Source organism: Hipposideros armiger, unplaced genomic scaffold (genome assembly GCF_001890085.2).
Source record: "Hipposideros armiger isolate ML-2016 unplaced genomic scaffold, ASM189008v1 scaffold_296, whole genome shotgun sequence".
Classification (NCBI taxonomy): Eukaryota; Metazoa; Chordata; class Mammalia; order Chiroptera; family Hipposideridae; genus Hipposideros; species Hipposideros armiger.
In genome coordinates this window covers 437276-460278 of record NW_017731646.1, presented here as the reverse complement: position 1 = coordinate 460278, position 23003 = coordinate 437276, and the positions used below count along the sequence as shown (strand labels likewise).

The 23003-nt window shown below is 40.7% G+C and overlaps 1 protein-coding gene across 1 annotated transcript in view; it reads left to right on the top strand.

Annotated features, from left to right (window-relative positions):
* NREP (neuronal regeneration related protein) overlaps nucleotides 1–22539 on the top strand; it is a 29060-nt gene extending 6521 nt beyond the window's left edge. The window contains exons 4-5 of the mRNA XM_019659136.1: nucleotides 16271–16348; nucleotides 20781–22539. Coding sequence (XP_019514681.1) covers nucleotides 16271–16348; nucleotides 20781–20906 — 204 coding nt within the window. The 3' untranslated portion in view covers nucleotides 20907–22539. The remainder of the gene's footprint in view (nucleotides 1–16270; nucleotides 16349–20780) is intronic.
* Nucleotides 22540–23003: the final 464 nt, after the last annotated feature.

Here is a 23003-nt window from a genome sequence, read left to right as displayed (position 1 = left end):
AATTCATCCTTAATGGCTTAATCGTGTTAAGTTTTGGTGAACTAGAATTAATGTGTATCCTTACCTCCTTCTAAAGATGTAGGAAGTTGAAGTGAATGTATTTTAGTTTTCACACCAAGTTATTTTCCACAACTTATTTACTTAGAAAAAATTCAGGAGAAAAAAATAGTGGTTAAGCCCTAAAGCCACTTGCCAAAAAAGAGTGGCTTGCGATTGCTCACCTTTCTCAGTGCCACACTCTGAGCAACCCTGTGAGGTGCTAGCTCTCTAGGTTTGATCCAGCTATGGTCCTCAGAGCTCACAGCAACTGTTCCTACAGCCATAACAATCCCCTCTGGGGCCCAGGAGGAACTTTGCTCCCAGTATTAGAACTTTAAAGCACTCACTTATATCCAGTATCATCTGGTTCTGAGATACTATGACAATGATCCCAAGAACAAAAGGTGCCACGTCTGAAATTATTAAAGGGACGGAGAAGAGTCAGCGTCTATTCTCTTGTCAATTGAAGATTTTTGTTTTTGTTTTTGCTTTTTGATCATTTTATTTGTGCTTAGTTCTTTGCATTGTAGAAAGTGCACACTTTCTATGCCCTCAGTGGATTTATATTTTATTTGTGGTAGAGAGACTAACATTCATGACAAACTTAACAAACATGTAATGCAATATAATCTAGTGCTAAATTGTAAGGTGCAGAAGAGTGCATTATTGAGGACTGGGGGCTGGGGATTGTAGGGGAAATTTTTAAGGAGGTAGAAATTAAGCTAGGCAGACCCAGAGATGGCAAATATATGGCATACATGCCACCACTAACTTCTACCACACCTGTGGCAGATACTGCTCATCAGCCTCAACAGTCATTATTATTCAGCCTGACTATGATTTCAAAATCCTCAATATAGTATATGATTCACGAGTAATGGGAGTGGGCACAAAATTTGAAACCTAGAAGGGGACTCTTTGCTCCTTGAGAGCAGGTGCTCTGCCCTCTTAAGCTTTTTATCCCTAGAGCTGAGCACCAGTTCTTAAGAAATACTGAGTGGGTGACGTATTAAGAATATTTGGGTAGATTTAGATAAGAGAGAAGTGTATTCCAGAAAAGGGGCATACATTAGAAAGGTGTGCTTGCAAGAGTGAGCATACTGCATTTTTACTACAGTAGGGAAGGTCCTTGTCCACTCAGGGCCTATGTGCCGTCAGGGACAGACCTCACAAGCTAGACCTAGACGTCGAGGACTTGATGTGCTGAGTGGTGAGGAGCCACGGAGCAGGCCTTTTAGAGGTGGCCCGAGGCTCTCACTCAGGTGCCAACCTGTGTCAGGTTCTTGGCCTTTTGAATGTGCCCAACAAGAAAGAGCACACACACTCACATACTTTTTCTGGTTAAATGGAAGCTTCCTTAATGGCTGCCTCTCACTCCCCTTGGGCTTGGGTGGAGTGGCGGAGAGAAGGCAGGTCCCTAGGTAGAAGGAATTGGGAAGGAAGAAAGGAGCACACTTAACCTCTTTCTTTTGAGCAAGTGGCAGCACTTCCTTTGACCAATCCCAGCAGTTCAAAGGTGTCTGCTTGGCCAGAGAGGGGGTTGCTGCTCTGTGAGCTGCCGGGAAGGGAATGCCGCACTGCCCTTCTGTGAGGCTAGCTGGGTATAACCATGTGTGCTAATCGGTTGCAACCACAAGTACCCAGCTGGTTCTCTCTCTTCACTTCTTTCTGATCAGCCAGACATACTTATTCAAAATTCAAGCCAGCACTTACATCATCGTAATAAAATTGTTTACAATTTGAGGCCTACGGGCTATTGCGGATTTAGTCAATAGTCTGGTGACTGTCTAAGAGGGCATCTCATTGCATGATATGCAAACGCTGGGGAAAGCCAAGACTAAGAAGGACTTTTCTGGAATTTCTGCCGGATACAGCACAGCCTCCTAAGAATGCATCGGCTGTGAGATTTCCAGCGTGAAATGCTTCCCCAGCTCTTTTAGCCCCTTCAGATGAGGTTGACTTATCACTGAGTCTCAATAAAAGTGACAGAGGTAAGCATTGCTCCTTGAATTCCTTCTGCCGACTCCCACCTCATACTTTCAAATAATGTTTTTTCAACGGTTGTGTTTAGAACTTCATAAATTTAATTTTTGTGGCTGGGCAGCCATGCCAGGAACTATGTGAACTAATGCTTCATTTCAAGCCGCGATGGAATATATTTTCTTAGAGGAAGCAGGCCACTTGTTATTCTAACGTGCCCCAGGAGTCCCTCCTTCTGGGCCTCTGCTTACTCAGTCCTAGAAAGAATGCTCCTCCTGACAAAACAAAAGTCATTCTTCCGGGCTGCATTTAAGTGACAACTCCTTCATGAAACACCCCAGTCCATCCAGCAGGAATAATGTCATGCTCCTCTGTGCACTCGCCCCACGTACAACATTCTACCTGCAGCTGCCTTATTTCTGCAGCGTTTTTCTACCCGCCAAGATTGGAAAATTGGAAGAAGAACGTTGACCCCTAGTAACTCAGCATCATCCCTCTCTCGGTGGCGCCTCCTCTTTTTCCTTTTCCTCTATCAGCAGGGTGGTGAATTTAGATGTGGAAAAGTTCCATCATTGAGCGGGAGCTTCAGACCAGCTAGTGAAGTTGATTGGTGTTCTCTTTCTACATAGTGGAAGGAAATCCTAACCTTCATTGACATGCTCTAATGGGACCTTGGAACGGATCCCATATCCGTGAATCAGCCTGACAGCTGCTCCAATACCTATCCAGGATCTGGCACATCCTTGGAGATCAATACTTGTCTGTGAAATAAATATAAGAGTCAGTGGTCATGAATACTTGGGGATCGGTTATTTTTCTGGGCAGAACCAGGTGATTTACCTTGAGATTTACAACTAGTAACCGCCCAACACTTTGCAGATTTGTGACAGTTCTGATGATAAAATATATAAAAACACACAGATTTTGAATTTACTACTGAAAAGTCCCTCTCACTGCACGTTTAAGAAGGTTCAATGTTAGGGTAGTCAGGGGGTGGGGAGGGTGAAGTGAAATCTAAGCACACTACAGGAAATAGCGCCTAATTCCGTGTTCCCTTCTCATAACACTTGTTTAGACAGAAGAGGCCCTGAGAGAGTCCCGAAAGTTAGTTTGGTATGGCCTGCTAAAGAGGAATCTCATTTTAGGGTCGATGCACACATCTAGAACATCGGCTGTGGGACACCTGCGCGCACTAGGTCACAAATGGTGTTTTCCAAGCACTTACACAGTTTGTCTCTCAGAAATTGGGTTGAGGTCACAAAATTTCCGTAAGTAAAATAATTGCCTGTTATTACCTTAGAAGGGTTTCCAGTCTAAGCATTTTTGCCTTAAAAGTGGCAGGATTATCTCGCTGGAGATATTTTTTTTTTTAAGATTTTTTTTTTTTATTGGTGAATTGGGGGGATGGGAACAGTGCTGGGGAATTGGGGAAGGGGAACAGACAAGTTGCTGTCATTTTGTTCTTCAATCTAGTTGTGGAGGACGTTGCTTCACTGGCCCAAGTTGGCACCATCATTGCGCTCTTCCCGGGCGAGGCAGATCAGTCGCCGGCCTCTGGACGGCCGCTCACTGCGGCTGCTGGCCGCTCACGCTGGCTGCTGGCTACACACGGTAGCCCATGGCAACCCACTGCCACAGGGACTGCAGCCTACGCCGTCGCCGGGGACTCACGGCAGCCCAGCTCCAGGTTGAGCTGTTGTTCAGCATCTTAGCTGTAGAGGGCAGTGTCACTGGCCCTCATATGTGGGATCCGAACCGGGGCCCTGTGGCGTCCCAAGCGAGTTCTTAACCATCGCGCCACTCGGCCGGCCCTGGAGATATTTTTTAAACCTTTGATTGTAGACTGGTTTTTCAGTGTTCATCTTTACTTTCACAGACTAAAATACAAATGTAAGCTGTATTCAGAAGGGAGAACGAGGAGATACAGAAGAGAATGTGGCCAATGAAAGGAAGGTCTGTTTGCCCCTTTTAAGCTGAACTTGGGAACCAGAGCCAGGGACTGGAAAGAAAGGGAGACTAGCTGAATAGTCGTTGCCAGTAAAAAGACTCACACCAATAAGTAATTAAGACAAGAGGGAGATTCATAATGTGCACAGAAGTTTTGGCGTGGTTGCCCAGGTCTAGCTCTTTCCCTCTCTCCACTCCGGCCCTTACTCAGATCACGATCACACACCACTGTCCTTTGATGACTGGGGCAGGTAGCAGCCTTCCTGTCTGAATTGTGTTTGATACCATTCCAGCAGGGAAAAGTACTGTAGTCCATTGGCTGAATAGGGAGAAATCTACGCAAGTTGTGTTTAAAATGGGTCCAGGCATTTTGAGGATGCTTTTATTGGATCAAGTCCATGTCAGACACAGAACCTGTTCTTGGACAGGAAGGCGTAGACAGGAGGAGAAGATATTGCATCTTTGGCAGCCAATATTCAGAACTGCCAAGGAACAACTAACTAGTCAGGAGTCAGGTGGATAAAACCTGTGACTAAGATACTTACAATCCAAGTAAGGGATTGTTATTAAGTAATTTGCCAAGACATGCTGTTTCACACCCTTCATGACGTCATGGTTAACAAAAAGGCTTCTTGGGACCATGACCTGAAAGTCTGTTCTTTGCATGTTTGCCAGGCAGTTGTCAAATGTCGGTGTGTCAGTGTGCATGTGGGTATAGCGGCACATGGTTGAACACTTAGGCTTGTGTCTGCTGTACTTTAGGGGCTCAGTTAATACTGGCTGACAGAATGAATACTGTGCAGGAAATGGACCCCCTAAATGAAACAGGCACTATTAGGGGCTTCCAGTTGTGTGGTTAAGAGAATTAGAATTTGAAAAGATGAATTAATTAGCCCACTCCTTTTCTGAATAGATGTCCCAGGAATTTGGTGGCTTAGTTCAAAAAAAACTTTTTTTTGAAAAAAATGTGTCTTCTTAGCAACTTGGGTATTTTCAGCCCAAACTAGTGGGACATACTCTTTGATAAGATGTTCATTCTATAGGATTAAAAGCTACCTTACAAATATTCAATAATTCACAGGAAGTAAGTACTTAGTAAATATTTTGTGATTCATTGGTTGGATAATTGAGATTATATACCTGACCAATTCAATTAATACAGCATCAGAAATTCTGCCCATAACTTCTCTGAGCCCTTCTCATCTTCATAAGTTTTATCCTGAATTACCTGCATTTGACCATTTGTGAGGTCTGGATGCTCCGGACCATAACCAAGTCTCCATTTCATACTGCCCGGTGGAGACTTGGGTCTAATTATACATCATGAAATGTCCTGGCCTTGTATATTTTGTTCACTTCTTAATAATAGAATCTTAAATTGTTCTGATCTTGTTACCAAGGTCTGTGAGCCAAGTCTCCATATCTTTTCATTTCATCTTCATTTAGCCTATTCTTTTTTCTTTTCATGAGGACTGCTTTTTTAAGTTTAATTTTATTATCTGAGGTTTAACTGTCTACACTGTCACAATCAATTCAATCAGAGATTCAATTAAATTTGTCCTTTGACATCATAGAAATAATTCATCTGATAATTAATGTGAATTTTTACTAAATTTATCAGCTACTCTTACATTGTTTAGACAAAGGCAGAGGGCCATCACACCTTAGGCTGTGATTGATGCAGTACTCTACATGTAATCTGAGGATTAAATACGACTCACCTTGTTATTTGCAGTTTGGTACCTTCACGATAGTAACAAATAATTGGCTAGTTATCCCATCTCTGTTTTTCCATTGTTCTGTCTTTAGAACTGTCTACATTTCCACTACGTTAATTAAGAGTTTCCAAATGGAGTCAGGTCAAATTTGTTTTTCTTTCTGAATTACATTCTTAGTAGTTTACACACTGCCTGTCTAGCCTAATGAGTGTTTATGTTCTTCTTCTTCAACTCAGGTCACTTTATATTTTTATGTAGTGTGTGGTTTGTGTATCTGTAGATCATTGATAAAGATAAGATCTTAATTCTCCTTTAACGAAGCAGTTTGTTTTTAAGTTGACTGAATTTTGAAAAGCAAACTTACAGTGAACACATTTCAAATGCATCTGAGGAAAGAGATTCTGAATTAGACTGTCCATGGCTAGCTAGGCCATCGGAGAAGTTGTTTGAGAGTTCAGCTGGGGGTTATAGTAAAACAATTTGGTGTCTCAGCAAATGGCCTTTGTAATTAGTGATTAATAGATATTTGTACTGTGCTGAACATGTCATTCCAGGGGAAATGGCAAAAAGACAACACTGGTATGACCAGTGTTGCTTGGGTTTAATTAGATCCAAAGTCCTAATGTAGCGAAGCCGAAGTCGATGCTGTAATAGTAGTCTTTCCTCAACCACTGTATGTAGAATACATGGATGCTGGAGAGCAAACCCCGTGTGCCCTCAAACAGTGCACCTTGTTTTCTTAGGTAAGTTATTTTTGAAGGGCAGCTATTTGTCAGAAACATAGGCAGCAGAGCAACAGATATTTTTGAGAAAATGACTCTTGACGGTAGGTGTCTGAAATCCATCTAAATTTCATCACCTAAGCAGAGATGCGCCACACCTATTTGGGGGATTGAAAACAGGCCCCAGCACTCGGGCCTTATGGCCACAGTCCAAGTGGCTTTGGGGAAATAGTGGGGAAGATGGAGATTGATGGGCTGGGCTCTGAGAGGAGAGGCTGGGTTTGCATCCTGTTTTCCCCAGTTCTTGGTGTTTGTGCCCTTGGGCGGGCTCCCTGACTGCTCGCCCTCAGCATTCTCATCTGTAGCATGGCGAGGATGATGATAATGACAGCTCACCAGATCCACTTACTTATGTGCCTGCCCCTGTTGCCATCACTTTACAAATATTTATGCATTTCATTCTTCAAACGGCTCTGTCGAGGTTAAATGAGGGCACCTAGAAAACATGCCTAAAATTAAAAAACAAAAGCAAAAACATTATAATAAACTCTATATGCATTTCCACAGAAAATTGTGGGTCCCCAAATTTACATACTCTGCCTGTGTGGGTTCCAACAAGCCCCCTCTGTTGCTCATAGCTCTCTTCCTTTGGAGAAGTATAGTTTTGATGATTGGTTTACGATGGAACAAAGACAAAAAAAGATGAGGTTGAAGTATTCTCCTGTTGGAGAATACAGCCAGGACTTGGATTGAAGGTCTGAGTTTCCGTGACTGTCTTTTGCATGTCAATTAGAGTATGTGATCCTTTTTCCAGGGAATTTAGCCTCCTAATTTGGCATTCCTTTTGCAGCTGTCTTCACAATTCTTGAGGTATTTATTTCTTCCGTGACTCCCAGCCCTGAAACATGTTATTGATTTCAGTGGCTGGCCACCCCCAGGCCTTCTCTGCTTCCCACGGTATTACCTGGCTGAGCCCTAATTAGGAGCCGTCTGTTGAACTGGAGCATGCGCCCCAAAATGGGATTGAAAATCCAGGTGGTGCCCAGGGGCACATTTATCCTAATCTTATTCAGTTCCTCTTATACTTGGAGTTTTTGGTCCGTTTTCATAGAGGACAGTTTATGGGAAGCCTTTTAGTGACCTCTTTGCGACATACCATATTTCCCCATATATAAGACGCACCCTTTTTCGAAAAATTTGGGGGTCTAAAAATTGGGTGCGTTTTATACAGTGGTTGTAGATTTTTTTTTTACTTGCATTTCCTGCTTTTTTTCGCGCTTGTTTTTTTTTTTTGCGTTCATACAACCACTGTATAAGACGCACCCAGTTTTTAGACCCCAAATTTTTCAGAAAAGGGTGTGTCTTATACTTGGGGAAACATGGTAATCACTTGTACAGATCTGGCTATACCTTTTCTAAAGCCAAACTTCTTATGCAATAACCAGCTAGCCTCTGATTTTAAACCAGTTTTAATCACATCCTCCCACAATAGAAACCACTTTCCCTCCAAATTCAGTGATCAGTTATGATGCTGTTGCCTGGTAAGAGACATCAGTCTTTAAATGACCAAGACAGTGCAAGACAAGCATAGCAATGTGAAATGACTTGCTAAATACGGAGGGGTTTGCAGCTGGCAGCAGAAGAGGGTGCATTGATGGAAAGAGTGAATAGTTTCTTTTGGTATGAGCACTTAGGGAGAAAAGGCACACTTTCTGGAAAGCTCAGTCTTTCACATGTCAGCCAGAGGAATGCTTTGAAATGTCCACAAACTTCTCAAAAGCAACTGGCTGTCTCATCATCCACCCAGACCAAGAACAATCCAAAATCCTTATGTCTAGATAAATAAATGCTTATCTCCCTAGCCTTTGATGGAGGGCTTTCACAAAAGAAATCTGATTTTTGAAGACTCCTTCCTCCATGTTGTTGGTGAAAATTTTCATAAGATTTTAATGGACAGCACAGTAATTTTTGGACAAGAGGAAAGAAAAAAATAGCATTCTTGGTGGGTAGAAATCAGACTTCTTATAGTTATTTGAAGGTGAAACCCAGCATACCTAAAATTATTCAAACCAGCTAATAAAAGCAAGTCTAGATGTTTCTTATTAACCTTGGAATGTACTTGGAAAAAAATCCTCCTAACTCCAGATGTCTAGTATTGGAAAGCATATTAATGGTATTACCCTCGTTTATGGCAGAGAATACCGTTCAAAAATTCACAAGTGCAGTTTGGTGTATGGGGGCATAATACAGTTTTCTTTCTTCCTTTCTTTCCTTCTTTTCTTTCACCTTAAATGTAGGAGAAACATTGCAAAATGTTGTGTTTTTAATGAAAATCAATTTATATGAAGGAATAAGGTGGTCCAGATTTAGAACTCAGATGTGTTAAGTAAATATTTACTCTGGTTCCACTCCAGGGAGGTAAAAGATTTTATTAACATATTTGTTGAGGTCATGGGGGTAAGGAAAAACATATGCTGTGCTTAAATGCCTGAGGGCCCTTTTTTTTCCTGCCATTTAACTGAGGCCAGTATTTTTTTTTTTTCTGAAAAGAGCAAATATCATGCTTTGTGGCCTTTACTTTTTATTGTTCATTCACAAACTGCTTAATCTCAAACCAGAGCTTTAAAAAGCTGCTTTATTTTTTCCCTTTGTTTGGAAAATCCCTTCTTAGATATCCCTTATGAGACTTGTTTCCAGGCTCTATTCTTGTACTTTTTTCTTCTGGTTTACTTTGGGCTGTTATCAGCTCTTTGTACTTTGTTTTGTCTTCATCCCTGAAAAGAAAAATCGCCCATTAAAAGTCAAAATTTGAAGTGTTGAACTTTATTCCTTGAGTCCAGTCCACAGTTTGGCTCTGATTCCTGCACCAGGCTGACCTCCAGCCCAGGGGAGGGTTTCTTGGCAGAAATCTGAGAATTCCTCGATCAGTAACTCCCGGTTTTGGATTTATGGAGTCTTTAGGTGGATTGCTTTGTGCTAAGCATGTTCCTCTTGGAAGGGAATGAGGCTGGGATGAGAGGAGGAGTTTGCTCAGCACAATGCTTGCTGCTAACCTCTGTGTTCACCATTCTGGAATGACCCAGCTGCTGCACCCTGTTTCAGCCATTCTCTCTTCATCCAAGCCCTGAAAACTCACCGAACCCAAACTGTTTTAAATAGTGGTGAAAAGGCAGAGTTGGATAATGTTTTTAACCTTGTGTGGCTTGCCCCTGTCTTGATTCATTGCTCCTCTTGAAAATCTTTGCTATTATTCTTAAAAATCAAATTTTAAAAGACTCAGCCGCCCAACAAGCAGAATGTTGTATTGTGGAGCAGAGTGACTGTGGAAGCTCTTTGTGCCGACGATTAACTTCACATGTAAATACTTGCATTTTGTTGCCAGGAGATTTCCTTTTCCTTTCTCTGCCTAGTTGAAATTTAGAAATAAAATTCCACAGCTGTCAGGTTCCCACATATTCATCAGAGGCCTCTCAAGATGGCCTTACAATGAACAGTATGAATTTAGAGGATTCCACTACTAAAGTCTACACAGCTTGTTTGAGACACCCGACCTCACAAAGCGAAGAATTACAAATCTTTTGCCTGTCTCACATGTAATGTTGGACGGTAATGTAATCTGCTATATAATGTTAATAACACGTGGGCATTTGCCGTGCCCAAGTGGACATTTGCGCCCAAAGAAAAGCTAATGCCAGGGGGCTTACCCAGTTTTTGAGCTAGCCTTGTCTTCCTCACTGAACCCATTTCCACAGGTTAAAAACTTGCCAGGCCATGGCAGAGCAGAGGGTGTCCGCAGGTGGTGTAATGCAGCACTGCCCTAAAAGGCCATCCTTTCCTTTCTGGCAGGAGGGCATGTGCGCCTGAGTGTTTGTTTGCAATGCTTTCTCTGTAATCACCTATTGTTACCACAGCCAGCTTCTGTTGTGTGTGTATTTAAATTAGGTCGTTGCACGTTTCACCTAGCTCTCAGACCAGAATACTCGCCACCTTAGGCACCAATGAACACTTTTCATTCTGCTTTCCAGGATGTGCAGAGGTTAAGTGCAGTATCAGAACGGCTCAATGTTCTGCACGTTTATCTTTTTGTCTTCCAGCGGCAATGCATTTCCTGCACTGTGCGCTGCGTCTCCAAGCAGCATTCACAGGGGTAGGCAGATCTCTAAGACCAGGTCTCTAGAGAGACGGTGCATCATCTTTTGGCAGCATCTCCTTGTTGATGTAATGCTGTTCAGAGAAAATGATCCCTGTAACTCATTTATGGTTTCAGTTTACATGCTGTCCTCTCACAGGACCAGCAACACCTGGGAGCAGGGTGGCCACTGAGGGAGATTCTTTATCATAGCACCACTTCGAAGGGTATTTGCAGAAATGAAGTATGTGTATATGCGTATGCATGTAGATCCCCCTCGTATTTGGGTACTAGGTTCCACAACCTCCCAGCCAATTGGGCAGAACAGAGTAAGTACACGTGCAGACACACACACACACACACACACACACACACACACACACACTCTGTTTAATTGGCAGAGAGACTTGGAAATATACTCCTTTGCTGCTCAAAGAATTAATTATGCAGGTTGGACACCTGCTGCCCTAGTCCGCTTCCCTAATTGGTCAGTACCTATCCTTGTTAAGTCATAAAAGGGCCATGTGTGTGCATTCTTTAAGCACATAGAACTCCACCAAGGATAGAAAATAATATAATTGTGGTCGTTAATAACCAAGCCATACAATGCCTTCACAGCGGGTTTCAGAGAAGGTTGTGTTAACCAGTGAAGCAGCATAGATGCATGTGATGTGTTTAGGCTCTGAAGAAAGCCATGGATTTGCCTTTGAGGATCATTCTCAGATAACAGTCTCCACAAAGAAATACTGTAAATGAAAGAGGAAAATAAGAATTTAGAAACAGATAATGGATGTAATTACAAATTGTACATGCAGTATCATAGTAGTGATAGGAAAGAAATCAATTAGATTGATTCTGTATGTGGACCATACTACTTGAAAATAAATAGCAAGTTTCGAAATGAAAAGCTTTAAAGGAGTTAAAAAAAAGAAATTAAGGGATAATCTAGTTTGCACATTTTTAGGACCTTGCAGGAGTGGTCTCTGATTTCCCCCACACGGTATTTTTCTAATTTGGATACCAAGTATGATCATTGGCAAGGTAATTACTTTATAGACTTTTAAAAAATGAAGTTACTTTTCATGATGCATTGTCCAGAGAGTAAAGCAAACCCAAAAAAAAAGAAAGATTGATTTAAAAAGGCAAAACCATGAGCATTGTATGCTGTGATAGACAATTGAAACATACATACCCAATCATCAAATACATTTAAAAGAATCAGTAAGAAATAGTACATTTTCACCATAAAACTGGATTTAATGTATAGTGGGTTTAAGTATATGTACTTGAAAGCAAAAAATTGGTTTTATCTAAGAGTTGCTCATGAGTATTTAAATATATAGCTATCGTGATTTGTATATGTATTTAAACCAATGTGGTTCTTCTTGTCAGCTCTATTGTTGTTAAACATAGTCGTCAGTGAGATAAATGTAAATTGTAGAAAAAGGCACACTAACTAACATATTCAGTGACAAGCATAAGCACTCAAACTTTCCCAGAATTCAAGCAATACTTTGGCATGTTCTGCAATTTAAAACAAAATTTTCCTTCCCCTTTGTATTTTCACAAACATTCGTGTTTTCTTAGTTGTTGAAGGTACAGCTTGCTTACTCTGATTTCTGACTTCTGGAAGAACAGTCTTATAGAGGGTGTTGAGGATTTTACTTGAGCGACACCAAACCAATGCTTATTTTATATATGGAAGACAGTTTTTAAAGGACACAAGCTTCTCTTGGGAAGATTAAGGCACACTTTGGTTTACCGGTATAATAAAATAACAGTTTTTAGGTAATCCCATGTGGATAAAACCCAGATTGCTTACATTGCTGAGATGCACACCACCGCCGCCAAGAAAGAGAGAACTCAGTGAAGTTTAAAAAAGAAAAAGTTTAATTGCTTTTCATGAAAAGCACAAGCTTGACTCCGAAAAACTGAATGAATGGAATACACTTGAAGCCACGTGTCCACCCTCGGAGCACCGGTTGATTAGCACCAAGAAGAATGAACAGCTTAGGGTCCAGCAAGGAGGATTCCAGAAAGCTAGATCAACTTATCCCTGTTTTCTGACCCACATGTTATCGGTACGCACAAGCCTCAAGCACAGGAATTGCCAGCTCCTGATATTTTGAACTATGTAAAAAAAAACAGCACACAGCAGCCTGTGGAGTCACAGCTGTGGGGTGGCTCCCAGATCTGCTCTGCCACCCCCATTTCCTCTGATGACCGTGCTACTGGCTGGTTTGCTAAATGTTTTTGTTTTTTTTTTTAATTTGTTTTTTAAGTCTGTTGATGCATGTTCCAACAGCTATTACATTTGACTTAACCTATACATTTCTCTTTTTTAAAAAATTGTACTTAAAACACACTGTATTCGTTTGCTGGGGCTGTCAAAACAAAGTACCACAGACTAAGTCAGGTGGCTCAAACAATAGAAGTTTATTTTCTCACAACTCTGGTGTCTAGAAGTCTGAGGTCAAGGTGTTGAGAGGGTTAGTTTCTTCTGAGACCCCTCTCCTTGGCTTGTAGATGGTCCTCTCGTTTGTTTACATGGTCTTGCCTCTGTGTGTGTGTGTGTGTGTGTGTGTGTGTGTGTCCTCATTTCCTCCTTTTATAAAGACACCAGTCATTGGATTAGCGCCCACCCTAATGACCTCATTGTAACGTAACCAACTTTTTAAAGACTCTCCAAATACAGTCACATTCTGAGGCACTAGGGGTTAGAACTTCAACATGAATTTGGGGGGCACACAATTCAGCCCATAGCACACACTTTTAAAATGATCTTTTAGAGGGTCTATTACCCCTGCTCTCCCCTTACCCCTGCCCCAAATTTGAGCTCCTTCAAGGCAAGAACTATATTTCTCCTCTTGCAATTCCCAGAACCTAACAGTATCCAGCACATTGGAGATGATTCACAAACTCATGGTGAATACATGCATGGGCAAAGGTATTCTGAATTGTTTGAGAGCAAGAATAATAATTGTTATATTTCTTTTCTCTTAAGCCCTTCATTTTAGAGTGGCAAAACACAACAGGTATAAGAAAGAACAAAGCTGTAATGTAGGTAGCATATATTTTCAATAACCTACCACCTTTTTTCCAAAACCAGAAAAGGAAGTTTAAATTACTTTTACAAAAATTGAATTCTAAACATGGAAAAGATTCCATGTCCGGTGATATGCTGAGTTCTTAGAGACCAGCCCAGGAGGTTTTCAGAATGTAACTGAGACTCCTCTATTCCTGCCATTTTTGGCTTAAAGTTCTGACTCTGAAGGAGACTGGAAGAATTTATCACAAGGCCAAAGTGACATTTATTTTTCCTAAAGTATACAATGACTACTTTATGATTCAAACACTAAAAAATGCCTCATTAGAAAGGCCCTTGGCAAGTCTGTGGCTAAATTAATGTGTTTCAAAAGAACAAATTTGAGGTAGGTGGGGAAGTTTCCTCAGCCGTGGGCTTTGCTATCAGATACTTGTGTTCCTGAGTTCTTTGGCCAAAAAAAAATCACTGTTTTTCTTTAAAAAGAGGAAAGCTCTTGGAAAAACAAATTGTAACAATAATAAGTATAATAATTTCTGAGAGGCGAGCTGCTTTTTCCCTACAAACCAGACTCGGGTGGCTTTTGTATTGATGTTTTGAACCTGGAAGTTAAAGACTAAAGCAGTGTGAGTTGGTTAAAAACAGAATATCACAGAAAATCACAAAAACACAGACATCACGGCCTTTACTTGACCTTGCTTTTCATTGCATCTATGTGCCTACTCAGATTTTACATGTATTTTTATCAGTGTTTTGGTTTACGATGGAACTTTATTTCTCACTAAGTGTAATATTTTTAATGGTACTTAAAGCCTTTTTTTTAAAAGTAGTAATGTAGAAATGTAATCATTTTATATCTATTTATATTAAGTAAATTTACAGTTGAGCCCAAGTTAGGGTCTCCTAAAATTAAGCCCAAACTGGGATTTTGTGTGCTGTGACTTTGTTTTAAGCCTTAAAAAAAGCTTGTGTATTGTAGATTGCAGCTTTGTTTTCTTCACCCATTCCTGGTTAAAGGGAATGTCAGAGGTGGCTGTTTGTCCCATACAAGGCAGATGGTGGAGTACTCCCACGAGGATCTGGTCAGCAGAGGGAAAAGCTAAGCAAGAGGAAGGAGGCTGGGGTTGGGGGAAAGCAGACCAGTACAAATGCAGAAAATAGGTCCAGTTCTTGCAGGATGAGCGCTCAAATATTTAAAACCTAAATGTGTGTGGTGACTGTGAACTTGGGTCATTTTGAAAGAGAAGTGGTAGGCAATTTGCGTTCTGGGATAATTCAAGAGCATTGGGATAATGGGAAGAACTGAAGTTTAGAATCTGGAAACCCTGTTTGAGTTCAAGTCCTATCCTACACTGAAAATGTGACTTTGGACAAGTCGGGTGACCTTTTGAGTGTCAGTTTTCTCATCTCTGTACTGATAATACCTATTCACAAGCTTACCATTAGGATACATTAGGTAAGGTATGCAAAATTGCTTTGTAAACTGGGATGTGCCATAAATGTTACGGGAGTAGAGCAAAGTCACTGTTAGACTATCCCAAGGAATCACCACAGCCATTCACATTTCGTACCTCAAAGCCCCAGACCAAATGGATTGACTGGGACACTGAAAATATTGCCATTAGTCCAGTGATTAGGCTACCACAGCTAGTACCTCCCAAAACAACGACAACATGTAGGTCTGTTTGTTAACCTATGAATGAGGTGTAATTCTTAATATTGTTTATTAAATGTGAGGCTTATTTATAGCACTTAGACAATCGGATCTGGAGGGAATCTTATCTCATTTCCTCCTCTTCCTTCAAGCAGGGCTGTATCAAATATGAATTAGCCCTGAATTAGGTGGTTGGGTTCTGTTTCTTAATTTCTTAGAGAAGATTTCACATTTTTTCCTCTCTACAATCTCTCAGTAATTTAACAGTTCTTAGGCCATGTTCTTTCTTATAGCTGACCTAATCTGTAGTTGTCATTTAAGTCCTAATCCCGTACTTCTGTCTTTCCTGGAGATAGAGATCAGCTGGTCAGCAAACTTCTTATAATGCCAACTCTTTGTGTATTTAAAGAAGAGTTACTCAGTTTGACTCACACTCTCCACCTCATCCCAGCCCTGCCACCACCCCTAAATCCATCAGCTACTAGTCTCTCTGAATCATTCATGGTGCTGCTCTTCACCTACCTGCCCCTCTCTCAGCGGCTACATGGACCTGGACAGAATGCAGGCTGCTTCTTCCTTTCCTCCTTATGCTTTGTGCGTAACTTTGAGCCTTCTAATAACATGATCGGGATAACACCTGAGACTCTTGGATGGGTGCATGTATCTCAGGAATATGGAATTTTGCAAGAATACTTATCGTAGGTTGCTTTGAAAGTTGGGTCTTTCAGTGCCTTAATTTGTTCAGTCAGTCATGCCATGAAGCTGCCCTTTGGTGTGCTAAAGAGAACATTGATCCATATCTCTGCTCTATTGGACTTCATCTAGGAAGACATTGAGCTAAAACACTGCTGAGTACAGCAAACATTCAGAAGCGCACTAAGAGTCTGAAAGAGTTGATGGGCTTCCCCAAGTGCTCTGAGTTGCAATCGGGAAGTAAGTGACCATTGAGGAGAACTGAGCTCGTTAAGCTGATCACATGTGGTTTCCGAGTGGACCCTGTTTATAATCTGAATGTGTGTGCTTTTATGTCTCTTATAGGTTTATTACCCAGAGCGCTCTGTCTGGGTCAGTCAAGAACCATTTCCCAACAAGGAAATGGAGGGAAGGCTCCCTAAGGTAAGATCCTTAGAGTTGCTATTTTGTTCATTTTTTTTGTTTTTTAAATTTAGAAGCAACTTTTTTTAAAAAGCAGGCTTACTCATTTTTCTTGTAATATCCATGATAGTCTATTATAATAATCCATTATTCTAGTACTATTAGGACCTTCAGAATAACGTATACCCCCCCCAAAAAAAATCCTATCCTGAAGTCCTATGATTCCTAAAAGTTCACATTATCTCACTTTCTTGACAAGTCCAAAGTCCAAAGCAAGTTTTTTTTTAAGGATCATGGAACCAGTGTACATTTTACAGGTTTTTTATTTGTTTTCTCCTTACCTGGGTAGATAAACTCTAATATGATGCTCAAACGAAAAGATATCTAAAAAGGATAAGGTGATGACACGTTTGTCTGATAATAATGCCTAAATGTCTGATAAGATTACCCATGAAACAAAATAGAAAGAACATTAAAAACCATTATATTTCTTTCTTTTAATTTTTAGGCCTAGAAATATATTCTATAAACACGCTTTCATTGTTCTGACATCTTAGGTATGACAGTTCTCTGCCTTAAGAGAATTTGTAAAATTTACATTTTAGATTTGAGGACCATTTCTTTAAAAAAAAATTTACCAAGTTTTACTATAGATACCTTTGGATGTCACCTGTTAGGGGGTAAATATCATTTGATTTTAAACAGGAGGATTATACTTTTCACCACTGACCTACTGATTTTACAGTTAATAAGTATATCGGGGATGCCAAGAAAATGTATACATATGACTTGTATTCATCTTTCGTTATCGATATATATTGAGTTTAATACAGTTTTTTTCTTTCTTAAAATGTGTATACATTTTTTTGGCACCTTCTATAGAATCCATTGAAAATAAAATTAACGTTTAAAAGTTTCATACGTGTAATGGACCAATGATGAGGCTTTTCTAGCTACTACTGATATTTCAGTGTTTGAAAAATTCTCTTATTTACACTTATTGGTTTCAGCAGGTCTCTGTCTTTTACTGATAGGCAGAATTCCGAGAGATTGTATCAACTGGCAGTTTGCACTGCAACAAAGAAAACAATTCTAAATCACTTAATTTTTCAGAGAAGTTTCTGAAGGTCAAGGTTGAAACCATTGGCGGGAAAGTAGGTGAACAAAATGAGTTTGCCCTGCCTGAACTAGACTTGCACAGATCCTGTCGAGTTGAAGTGAGCTTCAATACTGGAGCTTTACTGTAAATACACCTACACCCCACCATCTCACCACCAGTATCGGCAGCATAACTCTAGGCATTCTTTACTGGGCCAGCTCAGGGGCCGAGGGTAAGAGGCCATAATGGAAGGGGTGAAGGAGACTGTAATCTTTTCATTAGTTCCTGCCCCAATCAGGTGTCAAGAGGTCCTCTCTTTGACACTGGTGACATCTACCAGAGGGAGAACACTAGGCAAATGCCTCAATGAGGTCAGTAGTGCCTCCCTTTCCTCTTGGGAGGCCATTCCAGGTCCGAGGCCTTGCCTGCATGGAGGTCCTCCTCCATGTGCTACCAGGGGTTGGCACAACGGATCCTGCAATTCAGATCTTCTGTTATTTTAAGTTATTTCCTCTCTAAATATGTGAATAGTATCTTACCTGTAATATATTTGTCTGATTTCCAGCAGTTTCCTTCTGGAAAAGCACATCTTTGCATAATCATAAGAAAAATAATCTTGACTTACTTGGTCCAAGGCACATTATTGAGTAACTGGGAGATTCATATACCAAGTCATCACCAGAGAGCGCCATCCAACCTGAGGTAGCTCTGCTGTGGGGGTATCCAGCAGAACTGGTCTGTGGGAGCCACTGGACACACCTGTTCCCCTTCCAGCAGCCTTCTCAACTACTCAGTCCTCTGGGGACCACTGTGTGCTGGATGATGGAGGAAGATATGATTATTTTCTGAATTCTTGTAAGGTCTCACACCTGGAGAAATAAGACATCACTGTGTCCCCTCTTGAAAATGCCTCCTCTCCTTGCTGCAGAAGCTTAAAATTCCTTCAGTGGGGGCAGAAAGACATTATTCTTTAAAAAAATAAATAAATAAAAGAGGGACAGGAGGTTAAGGATTGAAATCTAGTAAATTCTGGCCTCTAAAGGGAGGATGCACAGAACTTTATCTCCCCAGGAGCTCCTCCCCCCACAGGCATGTTGGGTTATAGCCCCTCAGGCTGCTTCAGTAGCATATTTCCCTGCATGAGTTGCGCCATTATCTTGCCATTGTCCAGCTGTACTTGGTTGTCTCCCACACAGGGAGTTCATTAAGGGTAGGATGGGCAGGGACCATTTTTTTTGTCTTTGTTTTAATCTTCATAGGTTTAAAACCTAATAGAGCACTCAAGCCATAGTAAGCACTCAGAACATAAATAACAAATGAAGACGTGAATGTTGGGGAACCTCAAAAAAGGGGAAAAAGTAGTAAAAATGGTAAATTCTAATCTGAAATAATCTCCTTTACCTTTTTTTCTTGGAGATACCTCTCCCCAAATTACCCAGATTCCATGAGCTCTTCATTTCATTTTGTTGTGTATTTTCCCTGGAGGTAAAAGATTAGTAACACTGAGACCTAGATAGAGACAGACTAACATTCTATATATTCACTGATGAACAGAGTAAGTCTGAACTGAGGTTAGCGTTTGAAGCCCAGTTATGTTCGGAATGTAATTGTTGAGTGAAATAATGTTTGTGAACTTTTCGATTTTCCTTGTTGGCCTGTGACAATTAGCAGCCATTGACTTCTTCACTTGTTCAAAACCTAAGTTTGTCTTATCTTAAACCGTGCTAACTGGTTGATGGGGGAGGAAGAACAAACATTATTTTAAAGACACCAGCATTACAGTGGATTTCTTCTTTTTTTTAATCTTGGGATTGCATGCCAAAATTTCAAGATGGAAATTATTTTCACATCTGAAAGGAACTGCCTAATATAATGTTGTTGGAAATTTATCTCGATCCTTAAGTGTGTGTGAATGATGAATTGTATTTTAATTTAATTTTCTGGTTCGGTCCTGTTATTTAACGGTACCAAAACAACCTCTAAGTCACAATCTTAAGACTGGAACGTTAAAGTACATACTGAGTGGATTTCATATACATCCTGAAAATATCGTAAAAAATGTTGTCAAAATCTGAGATTTTTAAACAGAAAACTTAGATGCACCAGATAATATGAAAAATCTATTCACTAAATAAGCCTTTTAAAGTTGAATTAATCTGTTACATTTAGTTCACCCTGTGGCTGCTGAAAACATTTATTCAATTTCAGGTTGTTTGAAAGTTCCTGATTTCTGAATTCTCCTTAATAAGAAATTCAAACGTGATCATTTACATTTCACAAAGCAATACTATCACTGTAATCCAAGTGCTTACATTTAGTCAAATTAGCTTATTATAAATGTCTTGTTAGAACATGTGACCTCAGGGGGCGGGGGAAGATATTTTAAAGCCACAATAGGTAGTTTTTTCCCAGAAAACTTCAGTAATTAATGGTTTGTCTAAAATAAATCACTATTTTCATATCTGATCGGGGCATTCAGTCTATTTGTGGTAAAGTAAGACCTCTATTTGAGATCACCCCTTGCCAAATGGACTTCATTGTCCAATCTTCTTGCTGTTTGGTTACGATGGAGAGCTTGTCCCTACGGGTGCTGGACAGATTTTCAATCACAGTGCAGTTGCCTAATTCTAGTCAAAAACACAAAAACCTCACTCATCAGGATCGTGAAGAGAGACTTAGAATAGCCCCAGTCTGTCCAAACTAGCTGAATCTCTCTCTTCTGGCCTTAGTTTCGCACTGTCCTTCTTCCTGCAGTTCCACCCTCCAACCCCACACTGTTTCCCTCCCAGATGCTCCCACCTTTGGTCCTCAGTTCTGGTCTGATCTTAAGGCCCACATGGACCGTGCCAGTGCTTATAGAATAAACCATCCATAAATTACATTTGTGCGAGTTGTGATATGCTTTTAAATATTTGTATTCTATATTAGAAAAGAATTACTCTACTCCACCACAGCTATTGAACTCTTTAAAAAAAAATGTATTGATACTCCTACGAGCACCTCTCAGCCAGCCTCATGTCAGGCCCTATCTGGTACTAGAAATGGTCCTCAGAAACCTCACTCTTGGGGAATGCTGCCTCCCACATGGCTGGGTGCAGCCATTAGAGAAACACTTGATTCTACTGAAGCCAAGGCAACTAGTGTTTAATTACTTCATGCCCCCACACACCTAATATTTACATTCAGGCGAACTGTGTTTAATATGTAAACTCTGTTTGCAAAACATTGGGAGCTCAAGGATAAAAGGCGGGAGGGAGAGGCAACAATTTTCAAATGGTTTCAGAAGCATGACTAAGTGTGTCTCTCTTTTGTGTTGTCTCCGTCTGTTTGTACCTGGGTTCACCCGCTTTTCAGGGAAGACTTCCTGTTCCAAAGGAAGTGAACCGCAAGAAGGAGGAGGAGACTGAGGCTGCCTCCCTGACTCCACGTGGCAGCCATGAACTCCACTGCCCAAGAATCAGTTACCTCCACGCTTTTTAATCGTAACACCTCCATTTGTATTACATATGGTGTATGGGTATTGATGAGGTCATGGTATCATATATGGGATTTTTTTCTGTGTAAATCATCAAGTATAAGAAGAAACTATGGGACTCTGAGCCTTGCTTTAGAGAATTTACAGTGGACAAATAGGTATCATCAATCCAGTTTTTAACCATTCTGACTCAAGTGAAAACGCTCAGAATTTCACACTGTGAATCCACGTTTACAACCCTTACAGGTGGGCCTTCAGGCCTGGTTCTCGACGACGATGTCTTCCACAACTCAAACTCCCACTGCTCTCACACAACCGGTCCACCCTGCCTTGTCACTCACACAGCTCCCTACTGCTCCTTGCAGAGGCTGAGAGTCCCCATTTTTTTTTTCATTTAGATGTAACAAGTCTAGTAGTTTATGTTCATCAATTGTCTGTATATCTCTATATTTTATCCATGTACTCTTTTGATGTATAGAAGTAGTTTGAAACTCATTGTTTCCTTGTGGTAAGTGACCGAGATGCTGCCACAGGAACTGAGACACTGATGAGTGGTGCTATTTTGGACTTTCAACATGCTCCTTGGCGAGGTAGCTCTGATGGAGTTATTTTTTATTTCCATGTTCTAAGAAGGTGTTGGTACTCTGTTTCCCTGAATGTTGTTCTCTAGACTGGATTGACTTGTTTTCCTTGTGTCTTCAGTGTGGCTTTCTTCTTCAGCATTGTAGAGTTGAGTGAACGCTACCAGAGAGAGAGCAAGAGACTCGCGTCTCATTGGCTGGTACTCATGGACACGCAGTCGCAGTAGCGGGAGCAATCACAAAACTGTAATTTACTTACCAAATCTCTTCCTTTTGGTGGCCTCGCCTGCCTAACTTAGAGAAAGAAAAGCAATAATTTGACAGGCGTTTTTAGGTGTCTCGCTTGGTTCCTTTTTGTTTGAAAGAATATTTGGGGGGAAAAAGGGCAAACTTTTTTAATAAATGCCCTCGGGGGGGAGGGGAATCCAAAAATCTAGCATCTGAGTAGGAATATGATGACAATTACACCTTTCCCAAAAATTAGATTGGAAAAATTGTCTTTACAAAATTAAAAAACAAAACAAAACAGGCAGAGCACTCTTTTTTGGCAGTTTTGATAAGCAAAGTGTAGATTTTACATTTTTGTCCTTGCTCCCAATGGAATGGATAAACAAACAAACAAAAAATCAGAAATACCATCTACTCACGGAATGTTGTTGTGTTAGCCAGTCTGAAAGCCCACCTTAATTTTTATATAACTGTCTTTTAGCTCTTCCTTTGACAGGGCAGGCTCTGTTCTGAACTGTTCTGCTTCTGACTTAAACATCGATGATGCATGCGCTTGCATTTCTTCATTCTCTTCTCGCTCCCCCATTGGCCTGGGTTTCTCGTGCATTTCTCCTCTCCCTCCTTTGTTAGAATAGGTATATCAGCTGTGTAAATAGAACAAGAAAACAGTATTCTGCATCTGTGGCATTTATGTAGAGTTGCAGTTGTGTACTGCTGAAATTGCAGGCTTTTGTAATGTGATCTTTACTGATGCACTCATGACAAGTACCCAATGTATTTTAGCTATTTTAGTAGTATTTGTTCAATAAATATACAAGCTGTAAGGTAACTGGCTTGGTTCATCATTGGAAAGGCCGACTTTGGAATGCTGTCACTGGTTCATTTTAATTCATGTGTTTTTCAGAGCCCCAAAAGTACACCCAAGTGCATATATCAAAAGCGTTAGAATTGGCTCTGCCTTTCATACATTTTCCCTTCTGAGGGTTTTATGAGATTAGGGACTAGGCAGTGGCTCATTAGGATGGTATTTGCAGAGCTGCTTCCAGATACAAAGAAGAGTTAAACCCAAACCCTTTTATGTCTACACTTTTTTCCCCGCTTTCAGGGTATCCCCACACACCTCAAAACTTATTCTTTCTTACTCCTTACCATTATGACCCACTCTGTGGTATTCTTTATCCATGCCGAAAGATACCCGACCACACTTATCTGCAGACAAAGGCTTACGCTTGTAAGATGATAAAATTTTGAGATACCGTAGGATTTTAAGTCATTAATTCATATGTACCCAGC